We start from the raw sequence: 22,447 nt of genomic DNA on the forward strand, positions 1-22,447 counted from the left end.
AGCGCGTCCATCGAGGCGTGTCTTGGTTTAATCTCTGCATGTGTCACTCTCTCTGGGGTTCAGATGAACACACAACCACCCCAACATGAGATGATGATATGTTCCTTATAATGTGGCACCGGGCCTGTACAGTACAGTACAGTACAGTACAGTACAGTACAGTACAGTGCATAATACCACGGAGAGTGGTCGTTGAACGCTTTGAGAGTGAAAAAAAAATGGACCTTCACCTAATGTATGTTATATTGATATGTCATGATATGCATCTTATAAGGTCGGCTATAAGAAGGAAGGTGACCCCATGTGTCGGGTGGGGGGGGGGGGGTCAGGGTGTGGTGGGAGGCTATAGAAGACCCCATGTGTCGGGTGTGTGTGTGGGGGGGGGGGGTGGCGGAGGCTGTAGGAGACCCCATGTGTTGGGTGGGGGAGGGGGGGAGTCAGAGTGTGGTGGGTGGGTGGGTGGGGCTATAGGAGACCCCATGTGTCTGGCGGGGGGAACGTGTCCACCTCCCCCGCCTCATTGACCGCTCGCTCTCCCAGTGTGAAGTCCAGCTTGTAGCGCAGGCGCACCTTCTCCTGCGCACACACACACACACACACACACACACACACACACACACACACAGTCAGACCCTGAGGAAGACCTTCTAGGACAGGTGGATGCGTGTTGGACATAATTGTTGCCTTGGTTCTTTTCTTTGCACCTTTTGGGAGTTAAGCGGTTACTTCTTTGGAGTTTAGTTAATATGTGTACAGGTATGTGTACTTTATGCATTCATAGTGTAATCCTACCTTGGTGGGGTTGGCCAGTAACATGATCTGAGTGATGGAGGCAGGGGGCAGGATGGGGTTAAACGCGGCCAGCTCTGTCCCCGACGGAGGCTGGAGCTTCACCTTCATGGACTGACGAAGAAGAGTTAAACATAGTTAACCCTTTTTGGTGTTTTAAGCATTATGTTATACTTTAGCTATTGCAGATCTACAATAGCAGATCTACAAGCAGCACCGAGTGCCGTGCTATGAGCTATGAACTAGGTCTGCTATTTATTTTTTTATCGTGAAAATGTGCCTCAAATCTTTGAATATATATTCTTTCAGTTTCAGTTTTTAACTCAAATCTTTGCTTCTGGGGGGTCCCTGGAACAACATATTTTCAGATGGGCGGGCGGTGGCCAATTACATAATATCTTTTGGGGTAGAAACATGGGTTTTTCAGAAAAATAAATTTATTTTTTTCTTTTTTCGACGTCAGGCCTAAATGGGTTAAACACATTTAAACACAGTTAAACACTACACCTTCATGGACTGATGAAGAGTTAAACACTACACCTTCATGGACTGATGAAGAGTTAAACACAGTTAAACACTACACCTTCATGGACTGATGAAGAGTTAAACACAGTTAAACACTACACCTTCATGGACTGATGAAGAGTTAAACACAGTTAAACACTACACCTTCATGGACTGATGAAGAGTTAAACACAGTTAAACACTACACCTTCATGGACTGATGAAGAGTTAAACACAGTTAAACACTACACCTTCATGGACTGATGAAGAGTTAAACACAGTTAAACACTACACCTTCATGGACTGACAAAGAAGAGTTAAGAAGAAGACAGTTTAGAATCCCGGCTTTCTCTTGCTGGAAAGTTAGCATGCTGAAATAGAAGCCAATGTTCTCGCATTTTGTGAAAATTGGAAATGAATGGTGTCATAATGAGCATAAAGTGAGGACTCAGCTATATGAATACAGGCTTAAAATAGATGAAGGGGTCCTTTTAACCCATTTAGACCTGAGGCCGATTAAAGAAAAAAAAGTCTTATAAATCCTAACAAGTTTCTGAAAAACCTGTTTCTATATCAGTGGTTCTCAAACTATTTAATGTCAAGGACCCCCAGAATTATCTGTATTTGGCCGCAGACCCCCATCTGAAAATATGTTGTTCCAGGGACCTCCCCCAGAAGCAAAGATTTGAGTTAAAAACATTTGCTCTGAAAGAATATACTGTATATTCAAAGATTTGCGCCACATTTTCAAGATCTTTCAAAAATGAACTACAAGTTTGTAGATCTGCTATTTTTCAATAGCTAAATATAACATAATCCTTAAAACACCAAAAGGGGTTTCCATCCTGAACGGGTTAAACATTACAGTTCATTACAGTTATTAATTAGCATTAATTAGCATTAAGAGACATCTCTCCTCACCTTGGGCACTGTCAGGATGTAGAAGACATTTTTAGAATCTGATCTCAGGTCAGAATGGGTTAATTAGCATTAAGAGACGTCTCTGCTCAATTTACAATTTACAATTTAGGCATTTAGCAGACGCTCTTAATCCAGAGCGACTTACAATAATCAAGAACAAAAGCATGGGAATACATCACAAAAGCATTTATCATAAAACATGCGTAAGCTAAGAAAGTAACAGTGGAATATCTATATTATGAGACTATACATATAAACTATATATATATACTACTATGCTATACATATGTACTATGGCGTGCTATGACTATATACAATGCAATTATAGTGCCGTCTACATAACATGCTATAAGTCTGTATCAGATGCTATCTAAGTCTACAGAAATGCTATCTAAGGGGGTAGGGTAGGGTAAGTGCTATGGTAAGTGCTGCTCACCTTGGGCACGGCCGCCTGCAGTACCACGTGATGGACAGGCAGGGGCGCTGTGTTGAGCATGGACACCACCATCACCAGGACGTCAGGCCGGGCGGGGGGGCAGTCCGAGGCGAAGTTCAGCAGCACGCGGACGCCGTCTTTATCGTAGGCCGTCACGGGCAGCACCCGACCTGAGGAGACAGACAGCAGGCACAGCCAATCAGAACCCCACCTGCAGCAGGCACAGCCAATCAGGAATAGGGCATTATGCAGCACACAGAATAGCTCTGCCTACTTCCAGGCCCGTTCGCTAAGTCAAAAGACTTTTGACTTAAAAGACAAATGAAAGTTTTTCCGTCAGGAATGAAGGGCGATGCTCACTGGGTCTGATGGCCTCCAGGGGAACGTGGACGCTGCTCAGGGAGATCTCTGGTCCTCTGGCGGGGCTGCTGCCCTGCTGGGGAGGAGGAGGCCGGTGGCACGGAGACGCCGAACACTGGAACAACGGGCTGCCTGGGGCTGAGGAGACCTGCAGGCCGTGGGCAGCTGAGGGGCCCTGCAGGCCATGGGCAGCCGAGGGGCCCAGGCCGTGGGCAGCCGAGGGGCCCTGCAGGCCGTGGGCAGCGTAGGGGCCCAGGCCGTGGGCAGCCGAGGGGCCCTGCAGGCCGTGGGCAGCGTAGGGGCCCAGGCCGTGGGCAGCCGAGGGGCCCTGCAGGCCGTGGGCAGCGGAGGAGCCCAGGCCGAGGCTCTTGCCGTGGGGGTAGATGGCGGGGGAACTGGGCATGGTGGACGGTGGCATTGCCGCCATTCCCATCACAAAGCTGCTGCTGCCCATGGTGGGCATCTGACTGGGTAAACTGTAGAAGATATAAATGACGTGAAAAATGAACAAAATGAGCCAGGCCTTGTGTGGAATGTGAGAGGAAAGGATAAAGTTAACGCACATCGACACACGTTGTCCCAAGTGATTCAACACATATAATTCAATGGCCACACCAAAGGGTCACCATGCAACTCCTTGCATGGTGGCCGGATGGTAACCACAAGGTTGCCTGTTCGAACCCGGGCTCCCTCAGAGTCCGGACACTGAGGCCCTCATTTATCAATTGAGTGTAAAATATGCCTCAAATTCGAGTGTAGGTTTCGTAGTACACCCACGTCGCCACGGCATTTATAAAGTGATCGCAAACAGCTGATCCTTCCTTATATTAATTTCGTTCCGACGTTAATAAATGTGACGGCTGAAATCTATCTGGCACGCCCTATGAAATCGAGCCTCGCCCTCGTTTTTGCGACATGAACAACTGCAGTACGACCTTGGAAAGCATAGTTACATGAGTCAAGTCAAGCCTTCCTTGCCTTGCTGACCGCCTCACCCCCCTCTCATACACACACACACACAGACACACGCACGCACATGCAACTTGCAAGCAACTGTCACTGTGTGTTAGTTGTATATGCACCGGGGCTACCGGTATGCGCTCATGCAAAACACTATTTAAATGGCTTTTAAAGCATTGTTTTTAATTGCGCGATTTTAATAAGCTTGCACACTTGGAAATATCCTACCAATTTCATATGACATGCCTTTACAAACTTTTTGTTTTTCACATGTAGGCTATTATTAGTTTTATACATTTTAGGAGTGAAAACATATGTTTAGATGCCTGTGACAGCCTCTCAGCTGGTCAAACAATGCTGCTCCGCTGTTCTACGACAGAAAAACAGGTGAGGACAAAGCGTACGACAGCTCCTGACCAGACGTGATTTTTTTCTTGGCACAAGTTCAATTTCAAGCTTTGGCGGAAATGGTAAATGCCGAAAATGTCAGTAATTTCGGCGTGCACCCATATTTTGGCGTACGCACGGTTGATAAATGAGGGCCTGAACCCCTAATTGTCCCCGATTGTGCTGCCTTGCATGGTTTCCACCGCCATCGGTGTATGAATGTGTGTGTGAATGGGTGAATGTAATGCACAATCTATGTAAAGCGCCTTGGATAAAGGCACTATATAAATGCACCAATGGTGACTGACTGAATGGATAGTCCGTACCAGGTCTTGTGGTGACTGACTGAATGGATAGTCCGTACCAGGTCTTGTGGTCTCCCAGGTCCAACATGGCCAGGTCCTGGAGGTCCTGGAGGCTGTGTGTCTGTGGGGGGGCGGGGCCGGCCTGGGTCAGCTGAGCCGCTGGGAACGGAACCGGACCTGGAGCCGCTATGCTGCCGAACAGGTCCACACTGGGCTCTGTGGTCTGGAACACAACACGGAAGAAATTATATGATTCTATCATTTTCAAATAATGTATGGAGCCTTACGGGTCCAGGAGGTTCTCACATTCACGGGTCCATTTGGACCCCTGGTGGGCCACGGACCACACGTTGAGAAACAGTGCATAACACGTTAATTAGAGATGCTCCAATCTATCGGTCACCGATCGCTGATCGGCCTCCAAATGACTCGATCGGTGATCGGCAATTTACCCTATCTGTGATCGGCAAATTTCCCTCTCTGGAGAAACCAATCTTTTATACCATTTAAGAGGTATAAAAGTGAGATATATTATATAATAGCACTGCAATCGGTGATTGGGATCGGTCCCAAAAAACCATCCCTAACGTTAAAGGAGAATTCCATACTAAAAGGCTTTCTTACCTTTCTTTGTAGTTGTTACGTCCCCACCAAAGAGGTCCAGGTGGTTTTTTGTGCAAAAGCTCCTGATTGGCAATTTCCCCTACCATAAGCCCTAAATGAATTGCATTGAATTGAATGGGAATTGAATAGGGCTATGGTGTGTTGTGCTAATTCGCTTATTTCCATTGCTCAAAATTATAATTTCTTTGTATACATCCTCTCTTCACAATGTAAATAATATCCCAAGCGGCACACTTTACTACTTCTTTCGATGGAAATAAGTGAACTAGCATAACACCCCATAGCCCCATTCAATTCCCATTAAATCCAATGCAATTCATTGAGGGCTTATGGTAGGGAAAATAGCCAATAAGGAGTTTTTGCACAAAAAAACACCTGGACCTCTTTGGTGGGGACGTAACGACTACAAAGAAAGGTAAGAAAGATAAGAAAGCATTCTAGCATGGAATTCTCCTTTAATCACGCTGTGAAGGACCTAGGTTGAGTTTCTAAAACAAAAGTACCGCAATTTATGACGTTGACTCTTTACAAATCTGTTCACATTCTCCGTGAATGAAACGAGTGTTGTGAATGGACAAAAAGGAAGAAGATAGTTTCCGGGGGAAAGTCCCGCCCCCATCCCCTATAAACACTCTCTGACCAGGCTGTTCTAAGTCCCGCCCCCATCCCCTATAAACACTCTGATCAGGCTGTTCTAAGTCCCGCCCCCATCCTCTATAAACACTCTGACCAGGCTGTTCTAAGTCCCGCCCCCATCCTCTATAAACACTCTGACCAGGCTGTTCTAAGTCCCGCCCCCATCCTCTATAAACACTCTGATCAGGCTGTGTTCTAAGTCCCGCCCCCATCCTCTATAAACACTCTGACCAGGCTGTTCTAAGTCCCGCCCCCATCCCCTATAAACACTCTCTGACCAGGCTGTTCTAAGTCCAGCCCCCATCCCCTTTAAACACTCTGATTAGGCTGTTCTAAGTCCCGCCCCCATCCCCTATAAACACTCTGATCAGGCTGTTCTAAGTCCCGCCCCCATCCTCTATAAAGACTCTGATCAGGCTGTTCTAAGTCCCGCCCCCATCCTCTATAAACACTGATCAGGCTGTTCTAAGTCCCGCCCCCATCCTCTATAAACACTCTGACCAGGCTGTTCTAAGTCCCACCCCCATCCTCTATAAACACTCTGATCAGGCTGTTCTAAGTCCCGCCCCCATCCTCTATAAACACTCTGATCAGGCTGTTCTAAGTCCCGCCCCCATCCCCTTTAAACACTCTGATCAGGCTGTTCTAAGTCCCGCCCCCATCCTCTATAAACACTCTGACCAGGCTGTTCTAAGTCCCGCCCCCATCCTCTATAAACACTCTGATCAGGCTGTTCTAAGTCCCGCCCCCATCCACTATAAACACTCTGACCAGGCTGTTCTAAGTCCCGCCCCCATCCCCTATAAACACTCTGACCAGGCTGTTCTAAGTCCCGCCCCCATCCTCTATAAACACTCTGACCAGGCTGTTCTAAGTCCCGCCCCCATCCTCTATAAACACTCTGACCAGGCTGTTCTAAGTCCCGCCCCCATCCCCTATAAACACTCTGATCAGGCTGTTCTAAGTCCCGCCCCCATCCTCTATAAACACTCTGACCAGGCTGTTCTAAGTCCCGCCCCCATCCCCTATAAACACTCTGACCAGGCTTCTCTCCTCGGAAACGAGACGAAAAGGATGGGGACGAGGCTACTCGTTAAATGGTTCCAGTACCTGTAAGGAGCCCATGTGATTGGTCAGCTCGTTGAAGGAGCTCCTGTGATTGCTCAGCTCGTTGAGTGTGGGCGGGGCCTGGCTGCTCAGTGAGGGGACAGGGTCGTTTAAACCTGAATGATGATTAAAAATCACACACGTGTGATCATTGTGTTTGTGTTCACACAAACAGACAAAGCCGCAAAGGAAGGGCTAGCGCCCCTCAATAACTGAAGTGGTGCAACCACTCCAAGGAACAGCAATGTCCGTGTTCACCTATGTGTTGGTTCACCTACTGTATGTGTTCACCTATGGGTCTATGTGTTGGTTAATGAGCACCAGTATATGACTATTAGTACCAGTAAGGGCGCTGTTGTGCCAGAAACAGAGAGAGAGATAGTGCTGAACTGTTGCCTGCTAATGAGAGAGAGAGAGAAAGAGGTGTGGGGGGGGGAGTTGCACCACTCAGTTCACACTGGTGTGATTTTTTAATTAAAATAAATGTTAAATGCTATAGTGTTTGTTCATTAACAGGGTTACAGTAAATAGCTCTACATTCTGACAGTAATCAGCGCTAAAATAAAATAAAATAAAATAAAAGCTGATCAAACACCTAAGGACAGCAGCTCGTCGTCCAATAGGAAGAGGGCAGCCGAGGCCCTGTCGTCGCCGTCGATTGGATGGCTGGGGCTGCCATGCGAGCCCACCAATCCCTTGGGAGGAGGGGGCAGGACGGGGATGGAGAAGGCCCCGCCCCCGGGGCTGGTGGAGGAGGAGGCGGGGGGGTCCGGGGGCTGGGGGGCCGGGGGGGGTGGCGGGGGGAGGGGGGCTGGGGACGTCCATGCCCGCCAGGTCGATCAGCGTCTCCGTGGTCTCACCGCCTCCTGAGAGAGAGAGAGAGAGGGGTGGGAGGGAGGGAGGGAGAGGGGGAGAGAGAGATGGGTGGGAGGCAGGGAGTGGGGGAGAGATGGGTGAGAGAGAGAGAGAGAGAGAGAGAGAGAGAGAGAGAGAGAGAGAGAGAGATAGATAGAGAGAGAGAGAGAGAGAGAGAGAGAGGGGTGGGAGGGAGGGAGGGAGAGAGAGATGGGTGGGAGAGAGAGATGGGTGGGAGAGAGAGAGATGGGTGGGAGAGAGAGAGAGAGAGAGAGAGAGAGAGAGAGAGAGAGAGAGAGAGAGAGAGAGAGAGAGAGAGAGAGAGAGAGGGGGGTGGGAGGGAGGGGGGGAGAGAGAGAGAGAGAGAGAGAGAGAGAGAGAGAGAGAGAGAGAGAGAGAGAGGGGTGGGAGGGAGGGAGGGAGAGAGAGATGGGTGGGAGAGAGAGAGAGAGAGAGAGAGAGAGAGAGAGAGAGAGAGAGAAAGAGAGAGAGAGAGAGAGAGAGAGAGAGAGAGAGAGAGAGGGGGGTGGGAGGGAGGGAGGGGGGAGAGAGAGAGTGTGTCTATCAGTTTTGCATTCATCCATTCAGGACGGGAACCATTTTTGGCGTTTTAAGGATTGTGTTCTGTTATACTTTAGCTATTGGAGAATAGCAGATCTATAAGCTCATAGCACGGCACCGAGTGCTGCACTACGAGCTTGTAGATCAGCTATTAAGCCCTCGTACATTAACGCCCTCCTTGAGCGTCACACAAAAAAAAAAGGATAAAAAGTAGCAGATCTGCAAGCTTTTATTATTATTTTTTAATTTGAATCTAGAAAAGTAACAGTTTTGGACATAATGAGGCAGATACGATTCGCTATAATACAACAGCTACTTCCAACCACGTGCTGGTTTACCAAGAGGAGGCATGTCTGGAGGCGAGCGGTGTCAGTAGTAGTTCCCAAAGTGGGGTCCGGGGACCCCCAGGGGTCCTTGAGGGAGTTCCAGGGGGTGCCCAGCTGAACATTGATTTGGGTCCCAGAGATAGAAATGCCATTAAATGGGGGTCCGTACTAGCCTAATGCATGTCAAACTGGGGGTCCTTGAAATTAAACGGGTTGAGAATCACTGCTAGAGCCGTGAAAATCTCCTCTTATGGATAATGGGGGTCCCTGGCATATCTTCTCAAATAGGGGGTCTGCGGGCTAAGTAGTGTCAATGTGGGGGTCCTTGACATGAACTCGTTTGGAACCAGTGCAGTAGCACACCGACAGCTAAATCACCTGCTTCGCTGACCCAGTCCAGCTGCCGGTAAGTTGCCGATAGCAACGGACGGTAAACGGCGGGAGGACTAAAAGCGACGGACAGTAAACGCCGGGGGGCTGAAAGCCAGAACTCACCATTAGCAGCCATGGACGGAGGCTCTATGCTGTCACCGTTCATCACCTGACCTTCAACGATCATCTTGTAGGAGTTGATGACCCTGGAGAGGTCATCGCTGGCCTGCAGGATGTCACCTGGACCAGGCAGAGGTCAAGGGGTCATCCACTTATTAGACAGCCCTTTAGATAGCATTTTATGTCAACTTAGATAGTATTTTAGACAGACTTATAGCTCGTTACGTAGACAGCACTAGAATTGCATTTCATGTAGTCATAGCACTTTATAGTACACATGTATATTGTATAATGTATAATATAGTATAGTATGAATAGTTGACATAGATATTCCACTGTTACGTTCTTAGCTTATACACGATTCATGATAACTACTTTTTATATATGTGATGTATGACATGCTTTTGTTTTTTTGCTTAAATGTAAGTCGCTCTGGATCAGGAGCGTCTGCTAAATGCCTAAATTGTAAACAACACTGATCCATTGGTTCATTGATTGGACTAACCTTTTTATTTCAAATTAAGTATAAATGCAATAGAATACAGATGCACACTGAGATCAAAGGGTAAGGGCCAATACACGCTCCTTCCGAGTTCCTTGACTTTCTTCATTAAGGGACGTGTGAGAGCCATTTCTTTTCTGTAAATGGTAAATGGTAAATGGTGCATTTATATAGCGCCTTTATCCAAGGCGCTTTACAGAGATTGTGCATTACATTCACCCATTCACACACACATTCATACACCGATGGCAGCGGAAACCATGCAAGGCACCAACTAGCACATCGGGAGCAATTAGGGGTTCAGTGTCTTACTCAAGGACACTTCGACAGTAACTCTGGGGGACCCCGGGTTCGAACTGGCAACCTTACGGTTACCATCCAGGCACTCTACCCCTGAGCCACCGCCGCCCTGTTTGGTTTGTTTCTACCTTTGATGACGTCACCTAAGGGCTACAGGTCAAGGCCAAGGTTGGCCAGGTTATGTGAGGAGGTCCCTAATGAGGTACAGGTGCGTTCAGGCATACCGTTTTTTTTACTGTGAGGACAAGGGCTGTTGTTTCTGTTTCGCTAACCGTTTATTCATTTATTAATTTTCATAAGTCTACTGAAGTGATGGGCAAGTTACAGTGAATGAATATCATTTATTTTGAACTCAGTGAACGTTTTGGGCATCAGCCTCCTTTATTCACACATCTAAACATGATTCTCTGCATCGACAACCAGCAGCCCAAATTATAGGGCCTACAGGGGGCCTACAGGAGGTCATGTAACTACAAAGTGATTGTAACTCAGAACTTCTGATGGCCGGTTTCAGAACCTTTCCTCAGAATCTGTGCACGGCCAGATGTCCTGACTCTCTAGTCCAGGGGTGGGGCAACTTTGATGATGGCGAGGGCCAACATATTTCCACACTCACTTCAGAGGGGCCACAGTGCATATCTCTGTCGTGGCAAAAACAGCCGATCTACAAGCTCAAAACGCGTCGCAATGCGACGCGTTTTGAGCTTGTAGATCAGCTATTCTTTTGCAATATTTGAATTTCAAATGCATTTAGTTATAGTTATGTTAACTTTATGAACTGTTAACATAACTACATTGGACACAAAAACATTTTAATACTAGGTACTAGTCATTTAATACTACCGGTAGTCATGAAGTAATTAAAGCGGGTTTGGAATTGTAACAGCTGAAATCAATACTATATATATATAAGTATTCTGATTTTAACATGCGGGGGCCACAAGTGAATGTGGCCCCCGGGCCGCCAGTTGCCCACCCCTGCTCTACTCCAAACTACCGTATAGTTGGGAAAGCCTGTCCGACGTCAGAAGGAGCGTGTATACTGACTGGGGCAGATGTGTGAGAGTATGAGAGAGGACGCGGGAGCGCCCGTCTCTCCTGTTCTGTGTGAGTGGACCGGAGGAGAGGACGCGGGATGACGCCCGTCTCTCCTGTTCTGTGTGAGTGGACCGGAGGAGAGGACGCGGGAGCGCCCGTCTCTCCTGTTCTGTGTGAGTGGACCGGAGGAGAGGACGCGGGAGCGCCCGTCTCTCCTGTTCTGTGTGAGTGGACCGGAGGAGAGGACGCGGGATGACGCCCGTCTCTCCTGTTCTCACCCAGATTGGTGTCGTTGTCCTCCGTCTCCGTGGCCATCTTGAAGGTGCTGCGTCTCAGCTTGTCACAGCGCTCGTACAGGTCCTGGCAGACACAAAAAAAACATGCTTACAAATGAATTCCTTTGCGTCAGAAAGCTCAACTCAACTCAAACTTTATTTATAGAGCACATATTACAACGACCAATGGTACTGTACAGGTTAAAAACAGGAAACAGAACAAGACAGGAGAGAAACAGATAAATGAAAGAGAAAATAAAGAAGAAATAAAAGCTATTGACGTTTGGGTCACACACCTTGATGATCTCTCGGTCGGACTGGGTGGAGGCGTGGCGGTCGTAATGCGACAGCATCTCCGTCAGCAGCTTCACGTTGATGTTCACCTCGTCCAGGGTGTGGAGACGCTTCGTCACCTTCTGCACGCGCACCTCGTCCTGGACAGAGACATGTTTAAAACATGTTTAATATAGTATACGTTCTGCACGCGCACCTCGTCCTGTGAGTCACAGACCACAACACACTACATCAGTGCTTCTCAAAGAGGGGTTACCGGTCCAGGGGTCCTTGAGGGGGTTCCAGGGGGTCCCCAGCAACATTTGTTAATACAGCATCACAATACATTTAACCCCCCTTTATAAACATTTTATATGTTGGCTAGTGAAAGAGGACATGAAGTTGGTTGGTGTGAGAGAAGAGGAGGCAGAGGACAGGGTGATATGGATGCAGATTATTTCACTGATGGGAAAAAACCCTAAGGAAAGAACAAGATGTGTTGGCTATTCAAAAATTGCAGATTATTATAAGCTCACAAGCGCATAACATCATGCCATGCAAGCCTGCCCTGTACATTTGCTATTTTTCTTGCAGTAGTAAGCAAGGTAAACACAAGGTAATACACCAAATGCATAGAAATGGGTAAAACAAGAACCCATCATAACAAGTACTCTAAACAGTATAATATTAAATAACCACTGCTACTACATGAAACCACAGCCACTTGACTTCTATTTCAGGCATGTTAGCAGACGCCTGGTACCCTGAGGACATTTAAAAAAGCGAGTACAAGTGCTCTAGCAGTAAAACAGCATACTGTAAATAAAAAGGAGCACACTACACAGGACAAAATGGAGTTGACAGCAGAATAAAGAGTAGTGAGTGAGTAGTGAGTGAGTAGTGAGTGAGTAGTGAGCGAGTAGTGAGTGAGCTGAAATAAACATGCAACAATCATTTGTAGGCGCACCAGCTGAAAATATCGGGGAACACCAAAAATGTAAAATGTGTATACCATATTTCCATGCACTACTAGGCCCTGGTGCAATGCATGTAGAATTGGACATATAATAATAATAATAATAAACTTTATTTATATAGCACCTTTCATACATAAATGTAGCTCAAAGTGCTTTACAGAGCAGAAAAAATAATAAAAACAAAAGCAAATCAAAACAGCATTAAAACAGGCATGCAGTTTAAAACAATAGGACAATAGCGCAGTGTCAAATCAGGAGAAGGCAGTGGTACAAAGATAACAGATAAAGCAGGGCAACGACATTAAAAAAACGACAATAAAAAACAAGCAGTAATACAATACAGTGAGGACATGAATAAAAAAAGTCCGTTATGATTTGACAATGTTGGTCATTGTTGTCAATGTTGTTTCTTGACAGATAAATGTTTCCTTGTCATGATGTTGTGTATGTGTTGTACTAGACTGGATTAGATGTTTTTATTGGGTGCATATTATACACAATCCTGGTTTCTACTGTAGATCTAGAGACGAGTATGTGGAGAATCATTCATGACATTGGTATGAATTAAGCAATATTACACGAGAACTCGCCCTGCGGACTCATTCCTGCAGCATCGCAGGCGTGCATTGATGACGTTAAACCACCCCCTCGAGTGTAACATTGCAATTATACAACAGTTACCCTTAAAACTAAGAAAATATTTTTTTTAATTACAGATGTAGTCACTACGACCACAACTGTCCCAAGAAACTAGCTAGGCTAAAGCCACCGAGTTTGCTGCGCTCTGGGAGAACAGACACAGAGCAGCTGAATTATTTGTTTTGATTAGGTGTGGAGTGGTGCTTGTTTGAACCACAGCTAGAAGGCCGTTTCAACCAATCAGATTGCTTCCTCGAAACGACCTGTTGTATAATGTTCATTATTATTAGTATTATATTATCACTGTACTTTGTGGTGAAAGAGGCGTGTCTGTCTCACCTCTTTCACCATGTTCTTGATCAACCGGTTGGCTTCCTGCAGGTCCTCTGGGTTCTTACTCCTTAGAAGTTCTGCCAGAAGCTGTGGAACGCACGCACACACGCACACGCACACGCACACGCACACGCGCACACACACACACACACACACACACACACACACACACACACACACACACACACACACACACACACACACACACACACACACACACACACACACACACACACACACACACACACACACACACACACACACACACACACACACACACACACACACACACGTTGACGATGGTCGATTTATTTCTAAAGCATTTCTGTACGTTCTTTCCCCAAAGCACTTTGCAATCAGTTTTGAGAACCCACCATCAGAAATGTAAACAACCATGGTTCAGTCATCAAGTGTCGTGCTCAAGGACACTTCAGCAACAAAGCTAAGAGCTGCCGGGGATCGAACCAGGAACCTTCACAACTAATACCATATATTAAACACGACGGCTGCTGCTGGACCCAAATACTATAGTATTCTGATACCTGTTCAGCAGGTTTGCTATTTCAACATCATTTCAATATTGGGATGCTTCATTTTTTTTGTATGTATCATTTTAATCATTGCAGAGCTAGGTCATGTGTACACGAGGAGCTGGGAAGGTAGGTTTCTGCTTTCTATAAACTCCCATGTAAATCTGCCGCTGGCTGCCCTGCTTGTGAGTAAATTATGCACAGAATATCCAGAGCATCGAGGGCACGGTGGCACAGTTGGTAGTGCTGTCGCCTCACAGCTAGAAGGTCCTGGGTTCGATTCCCGCTCGGGGCGCTGTGGGTGCTGGCGGCGTGTTTCCTCCTCCGCGTCATCAGTGACCATACCCGAAGGCGGGGTTGGCGAAAGGGCCTTTCTGTGTGGAGTTTGCATGTTCTCCCCGTGTCCCCTAGGGTAGGTACCCTCACAAAAACATGCAGTAATCCTGGTCTCTAAACTGCCTCCCCCTGGCCAGCCGGGACGCCTGATGGAGGGGAAAGGAACTGGTTGGAATAACGTGCTCCTTCCACACGCTACATCCAACCAGGGAAACTCCCCCCTGTCAGGTGTAAAGGAGCAACTTGGACACTCAAGCATGAAGGAAGCATGAGTCAAGTCCGTTGCTCTCCCTAGGTTGGCGGAGGGTGTGTAGAGCCCAGGATCACATCACAGGATGATTGACACAGGGGTGAAAAATGGGTTACAAAATCGTGGGACAAAAAATATAAATTAAAAAAAATATAGCTTGAAAGAAACCATTATTTCGGGACGTCCCTACAAAACACCTAGAGATTAATTCAATACCCACTGACTGGTGTAGTAGAATACATTTGACAACGTTCTGCATTCATTATGAACACCTTGGACATTTAAGAGGAAGCTCACCTTGCCCATGTCCTCGTTGTCGAACACAGGGTTCTTGGGTCGCGTCGGGGGGGAGGGGATCAGGGTCTTGTCCAGCGGTAACTCTGGGTCGCTGGTCACCAGACCTGTCAGAGAGGGGGGGGGGGGGGAGGAACTAAATGTTTGGACTGGGGGTTGCTGGTCACCAGACCCGTCAGAGAGGGGGGGAAGGAACTAAATGTTTGGACTGGGGGTTGCTGGTCACCAGACCTGTCAGAGAGGGAGGGAAGGAACTAAATGTTTGGACTGGGGGTCGCTGGTCACCAGACCTGTCAGAGAGGGGGGGAAGGAACTAAATGTTTGGACTGGGGGTTGCTGGTCACCAGGTTTCGTCCCGAGTCCGGTAATGCCCCCCCTCTAGCATTTAGAGTTCAGAACCGAGTTCTGAGGCAGTGAAACACTTTTTCCCTTCCGAAGCCGAAGCCAACGTTATTTTTGGCGGCCGGAACACATTTGGTTTCATTTTATGCTCTCAAGAGTTAAATTATTGTTAAACATCTCCATTACTTAATTTACCAGAAGTCTACACAATTAGAGAATGTAGAAGAATTGTTATCTTGCTCAACGTTTGCCTGTTATCTCTCCTATCTCTACCAGTTTACTGTCCTGTCCTAGAAGTAACGTACAGGTATATATATTTGCTCACCCTGTCTCCTCAGGGTCTGGTAGGCCTCGGCGATCTTGGCCTCGTTAGGGAACGCCACCGTCCAGCTGTACAGCATCTCTATGATCTTGGTCTTCACCTTCTCTGGAACGCCGTCGCCCATGTACTGAGAACACAATCACACCCGTGTGAAGTGAGGGGCGCCCGCTGTGTTCATATCGGACACAACATGACGTCTTATGTCATCATTTAGTGCTCTAAACAAACATTACATATACTTGGCTGGCTCTAAAGTTCTTTAACGTTTAGAGAACTTTAGAGAACGTTTAGAGTCTAAACGAACATTGTATTATCCTCAAAGTCCACAGACTTGTCTGGTAAACGATTTATGTCGATGTAAGTGCTCTAAACAAACATTAAACATCCCATATACTTGGCTGCCATATGACGTATTCCTCAAAAGCCATGCATTGGAGGGGCTAGCGCCCCTCAACAATACTTCATGTACTGAGAACACAATACTTCATCACAATACTTCATGCACTGTGAGGACGGAGTAGACATCACCCTGGGAAAAGGAATGGGAGTGCAAGGAGGTCCAAAACAAAGACGTTCAATAGATTCAGGACTGGACACCATGGCCAGTGCTTGGCCAGCCTTCACAAATGGGGCAGTAGCCCAAGCCCACTGTGTGCTGCTTGTGGAGGAGAGGAGTAAACGGAATGAAGCTTGTCCTCTCCAAAGACTGAAGTCGCTCTCCATAGTACAGCAGAGAAGCAGGCGTTAACACGAGAGTGCAGAGACACACACACACACACACACACACACACACACACACACACACACACACACAACTTCTCGCTCACCTTTGGAGACACCACTTTGATCATCTCGTTCAGGAAGCGGTACTTCCCGATTTCATTGTGAAACCTTCTGCCACAGTTCTTCATACACGCCTCCAACACCTGCATGTGGAATGAAAGCAAAGAAAGAAAGAAAGAAAGAAAGAAAGAAAGAAAGAAAGAAAGAAAGAGAAAGCAAAGAAAGAAAGCGTTTTTAGTCTTGTAGCAGAAGCTCTTTTCCAGGGTGACTTACATGCAAAATCAGAATAAGCAGAGTAAACATGAACTCTAGTAGTCAAGAGGAAAACTTGAATACCAGATAAACAATGAACCTACAGTAGCGTCTATCTAAACCAGGGTTTCTCAAAGTGTGTGACGCAAGTCCAGTCCCTCAGTCAGAATACTTTGATAATATTTGGAATTTATGAATGTCACTTGCACTTTACTTGGTGGTGCGTTCTATTTCAGTCTACAGTACACAAAGGGCTCTATTTAAGTCCATGCTAAACTCCTTATCCCTAAACTAGACCTACTTTGCCTTTTTTTTTTCTTTTTTTACTATTTTGAAAAACATTTTTCAATAGTTAAACAGTTTGACTGCTGAAAACGATTTACCAGACTTTTAATCAACCCCCCTTCACTGCCGAGATTGTTGTATTACCTTTAGAGCATACGCTGAATTATTTGGGCTTTTAATCCGCGAAAATCGAGCGAAAAAAGCTTCCTCTGTTTGTTATGAACGACCGCACCACCCGCCATCATGAGGCGTTGAACCCCATTCGTTTGCATTGGCCTCAATTTCCCAGAAGCCCTAGCAGCCCACAGCATGTGACGATTTCCGGTTTCATCGTCAAAACAAATGCATCTACTCTCTATCTCCGCGGCGAAGACGGATTTTCTATTTATTTTTTACATTACGGCGGATTAAACACATAAAATAAAAGGCGCGTATGTCCGATATGGCAGCGACATTAACCTGGAGTAATCCATTCCCGGCACGGAAACTGTTTTAAAATAGCCAATCTACAAATTCACAACATGTCGATGTAGAACAGTTAGTTGAACTATTTGACAATTTTCAAAATAGTAAAACAGGCAAAGTAGTTTAGGGATAAGGGGTTTAGCATGGACGAAAATAGAGCCTCTTCACCAAAAATAGCCGGTCTACAAGCCCACAAGATCACAATGCGTCACATTGTGATGCAGTGGATGAAGACGTTATTTAAAGTGGTGTGCCCTGGTCCAAACATGTTTGAGAACCTCTGGTCTAAATAAACATGAATACATAATGTTGGAGCTATTCACTATTTTGCATTTCACATTTATTTGTTGGATTTGTTTGGTAGAATTATTGTATGCATTATTATTTCAGTTTATTTGTGTTCCAGTTAAAGGCTTTTATTTTGAAGGTATTGGGCAATTGGGTGTGCACAGGTGAATTTATTTAACTGTCATCAGACAGGCACTAATTGTCTCCACCAGGCCGAAGGCATGTGGGGAGAGTATGTTTTGCACTCCGTCCGTCCGCGTGTCCGTCCGTCCGTGTGTCCGTCCGTGTGTCCGTGAACAGCTAATCTCGGCCACCGTTAACCCGGTCGATGCCATATTTTGCACACACACTCCCTGGATGCCAACCATGAACCTCTGCCCCAAACTTTCCAGAACGGCCTGTTATAGCGCCACCAGGAGGCCGCTTTGTGCAAAACAAGTTTTTCGATGCCATATTTTGCACACACACTCCCTGGATGCCAACCATGAACCTCTGCCCCAAACTTTCCAGAACGGCCTGTTATAGCGCCACCAGGAGGCCGCTTTGTGCAAAACAAGTTTTTGCACAGTACACCTACAGATTTTGTCCAAACATCACGCAAATTGGTACACAGTCTCTCTAGAGCCATTCAACGAAACGGGTCTTTCAGATTTATCAGACTCCATCCTGATTGGTTAAGATTGGCTTCCAAAGTTCACAGGAGTGCTCAGTTTCAAACAAAATGCTGCAAATCATGAACACATCGCGTGATTTCCGTGAAATTGTGCACCCACATTCCCACTAGGCCGAGGACGAAATGCCACATGAACAATTTCAACTCAGCCTCAAGGTGGCGCTATAACTGGCCGAAAAGTGTTTTTACCTCTAACTGCACGGATCTGTGGATAACCTGGTGGAGACCTGTGCCCGGAAGGGCACTTTTTCTAGTTCAGATTTCAGTTTGGCACTGGGAAGGTGCACAAGTTTTTACCTGGGTGACAGAGTCAAAGCAAACTAGCAAAGCAGTTATTTCCATCATGTTTGCCATACTTGTCTGTGAAGGAAATGGAATAAAATATCACCAACCTGCAAGAGCTGTTTGGACATCGACTCATTTATTCCTGCGTAAGATCCACTATACCCGGTGCCTCAGTGGCCTTTTGAGTTTTATTGTTGTTGACAAATAGCCACTACACATAATATGGTACAGTCAATTAGGATTCTTACCGTCAGAGCTTGTAGAGCCTCCCATTCCTGTGGCGAATGGATTTTATGGACCAGCAACTTCACTGCTATCTGGGGTCTGGAACAGAAAACAGAGACAATGGGTTTTTAAGCCTGTACATTTTCAACGGTGGCTCATATGAGTGTCATAATATTTCAGAAGCCTAGCCTACCTACGGCAACTAGCCCTAGAATGCCAGATATAATATACTTACTGTACAGCCATAGAACACTCCATGACATTTGGGACAAATCTTAGATTTGTCCCAAATAGGGAAAAAATACCTATCACAGCGCACATGTTTACATTTACATGAGTTTATTGTTGCTGTGTATGTCATCCAGTTGCCGTGAATGTTGTCCGTGAGAATCTTGTTGAAAAGATATAGCATATATATTGACTAAATAAACACTTTCCAGGCATACCTTTATGACAAGTAAGACGCGCAAACGCGGGAAGCGAACGCAGCTCGTGTGTGTGTGGTTGTGTGTGTGTGTGTGTGTGTGTGCTACAGCTGCACCCTGTGTGTGTGTGTGTGTGTGTGTGTGTGTGTGTGTGTGCTACAGCTGCGCCCTCTGGTGGCGGGCGGGTGGTGTAACAGCGTGACACACACACACACACACACACACACACACAGACATTCAGCCCTTGCTGTCATAGTAAGTGGCTCACTGCGTTCGCAACAAAAGGACTCCGAGTGAGAGTCTCGGAGATTAATTACTGGGGGATTCGTTATTGGAGTCAGAGGCGAGACCTAGTATAAATGAGAAAATATGCTGCCAACATGAATCCCACCAGCATCACGACATTGCATGTCGTGATGCTGGTGGGATTACGTGGCTGTGTATATGGAGTACTAAATACATGCAGAGCAGTATTGATTTCATCGATGAAAAATGACAAAAACTAAATAAATACTAAGCTATGATGACTACAACTATGACTAAATATATTGACAATTTCGTCAACAAATAAAAACTAGAATAAAATGTTAGGGAGGGACTAGTGGAGAAGAGATCCGGGAGAACTAAAAGACAAGTAATGTTATGGTTGGTTGCACTCGGGTGTCGTGCTATGAAAATATAGATCGGCTATTTTCAGCATGCAACCAAGTGTAATCAAGGCCAGCCAAAATATGATATTTAGTCGACTAAAACTAGACTAAAACCCAAAGACCAAATGAAAATGTAGTCAAAAGACTATGACTAAAACTAGTCGTACCCTTCCAGCTCCTTGTTGATCTGATCACAGAAGCCCATGATGTACTCCCAGTCCTCCTGCCTGTTGCTTGGATGGGTGGCTTTATCTGTCCGTCACAGGAGGAAGAAAATACTTCTTATTAAAGTAATTAAGTAAGCATATCTACAAGATCACAATGCACAGCAACTCAAGCGTTGCTGAGCTTGTTTCCATCGACAATGAATGGTAGACTGTATCTTTGCATCGTCATGTCGCTGGCTTCCATTGACAATGAATGGTAGACTATCTTTGCATCGTCATGTCGCTGGCTTCCATTGACAATGAATGGTAGACTGTATCTTTGCATCATGTTGCTGGCTTCCATTGACAATTAATAGTAGACTGTATCTTTGTATTGCCATGTCGCTGGCGTCCATTGACAATGAATGAATGGGAGACTGCGTGGTTGGCTTGTTGCGTCTGCCCTGTAAACGCAGCAACATAAGAGCTGCCATATGACGTCATGTCTGAAAGCCAGACATGGACATGGTCATCATGTACAGAACAACATATTTAGGCGGCCACGTAGATGTTGTGGATCTCCATATAAGGATATATATAGTCATGATGACCAGAGTGGACATAATAAGAGCTCAGTTATCAGATCCAGCTATAGTTTGAGCACGGAGCCGGTGTGGGAGACGTCTGGATGGCTCGGGTACGAGAACACAGCAAGTAGGTCAGTGATTAAATCATAGTCATTACTTTAGTCCCTGCGACATACTAGTGTCATGTCCAGGGGGTGTACTTGTACATCAAGCTGCCTCAGGCTACAGAAACAGGAGATAGGCTCCTGCCCTATGGGCCTCATGGCTCGGCAAGGCTACTTACTTACTATTACTTTAGTCATATTTTACCCAGGTTTAAGTTTAGGAACATACCAGGCAGAGCAGTTACGCTGGCTGTTTTGAGACAAGCGTTTATGCCTGGTATTCTTATGAACAGCAACATGCATTGAGTGATAGCACTCGACCACTGGAATAGCTTTAAGTCGGTCTGTCCAGATTCACAGCTGAGCTGTATTCAAGTCCAGGCCTGCTGTGCTGTGGTCTGTCTCTCTGACTGACTGACTGATTTATTGATTTTTGAAGGCGTGCTAGCCCCTCCTATATTCAGCTATTAGTGTAGATTTTCGTCCTACACAAACATTACATTCCCATCGACAATGAATGGAGAATTCACGTCATATGTGTCTGAGCAAATCGGCCAGCAAATCTTCACACAGGTGTGATCTTTATTTCACAGTGTGCAGAATGGCTACATTTCAAAACGAAAGTACAGGTCAATACAAGGACTGTCACTTGAGGATAGAATCAGAAAAAGACTCCATTTTCAATTCATCATAACATTTAATGACGTATATACAAATATTCACTTCTATGAAGTGTAGAGCATCCTAATGATACCCTCCTCCTCCTCCACCCATCATACTGCTTCATCTCTAAACAAACCTCCATCATAAACACACGCACACTCACGTATCACCCTGAACCTCCCACAACAACAACAGCAATTGGGCACCCGAGCCAATTAATGTCATCTAATTAATTATTAGTGATTAGGATTAGTTAACACTGGTCAGACCACCTACCACATTATCTCTCTCTCACACACACACACACACACACACACACACACACACACACACACACACACACACACACACACACACACACACACACACACACACACACACACACACACACCATGTCTTAAGGCACTGACAGCTCAGACACAGACAGACAGCTCAGACAAACAGACAGCTCAGACAGACAGACAGACAGAGAGCGACACACACACACACACACACACACACACACACACACACACACACACACACACACACACACCATCCAGTAATGTCTTAAGGCACTGACAGCTCAGACACAGACAGACAGCTCAGACAAACAGACAGCTCAGACAGACAGACAGAGAGCGAGACACACACACACACACACACACACACACACACACACACACACACACACACCCCCAAGCTGCAGCCACCCACAACAACCAAGGAAGCACTATCGGAGCTCCTTATTGCAGACAGTCATCATTAAAGGGTTTTATATGAATTCACTCACTGAGCCAGACATACATAATGGACTCCGCCATTATGCCGTCATTAAAGGGTTTCATATTAATTAATTAATTCATCATTTAAGGGTTTAATATCAATTCACTCACTGAGCCAGGACTCCAGCGTCTCTCCTTCTTCCTGGTACGCCATAGCGTCTGAAAACATCCCGTGACG

The 22,447-nt window shown here is 46.1% G+C and overlaps 1 protein-coding gene across 1 annotated transcript; it reads right to left on the reverse strand.

Annotated features, from left to right (window-relative positions):
* Positions 1-343: 343 nt before the first annotated feature.
* Positions 344-22,445, reverse strand: LOC310868666 (ADP-ribosylation factor-binding protein GGA3-like). Its single transcript, XM_083779122.1, is given in 18 exon segments — positions 344-576; positions 793-903; positions 2,651-2,820; positions 3,011-3,486; positions 4,722-4,885; positions 7,033-7,145; positions 7,625-7,820; positions 7,822-7,895; positions 9,267-9,383; positions 11,382-11,463; positions 11,675-11,812; positions 13,607-13,687; positions 15,014-15,117; positions 15,678-15,801; positions 16,502-16,600; positions 18,954-19,029; positions 20,173-20,257; positions 22,381-22,445. Coding segments are annotated over 18 exon segments (2,379 nt in total). The 5' UTR covers positions 22,439-22,445; the 3' UTR covers positions 344-465.
* Between the last annotated feature and the right edge of the window lie 2 nt (positions 22,446-22,447).

The sequence above is a fragment of the Protomyctophum parallelum genome (genome assembly GCF_964188405.1).
Source record: "Protomyctophum parallelum genome assembly, chromosome: 13".
Taxonomy (NCBI): Eukaryota; Metazoa; Chordata; class Actinopteri; order Myctophiformes; family Myctophidae; genus Protomyctophum; species Protomyctophum parallelum.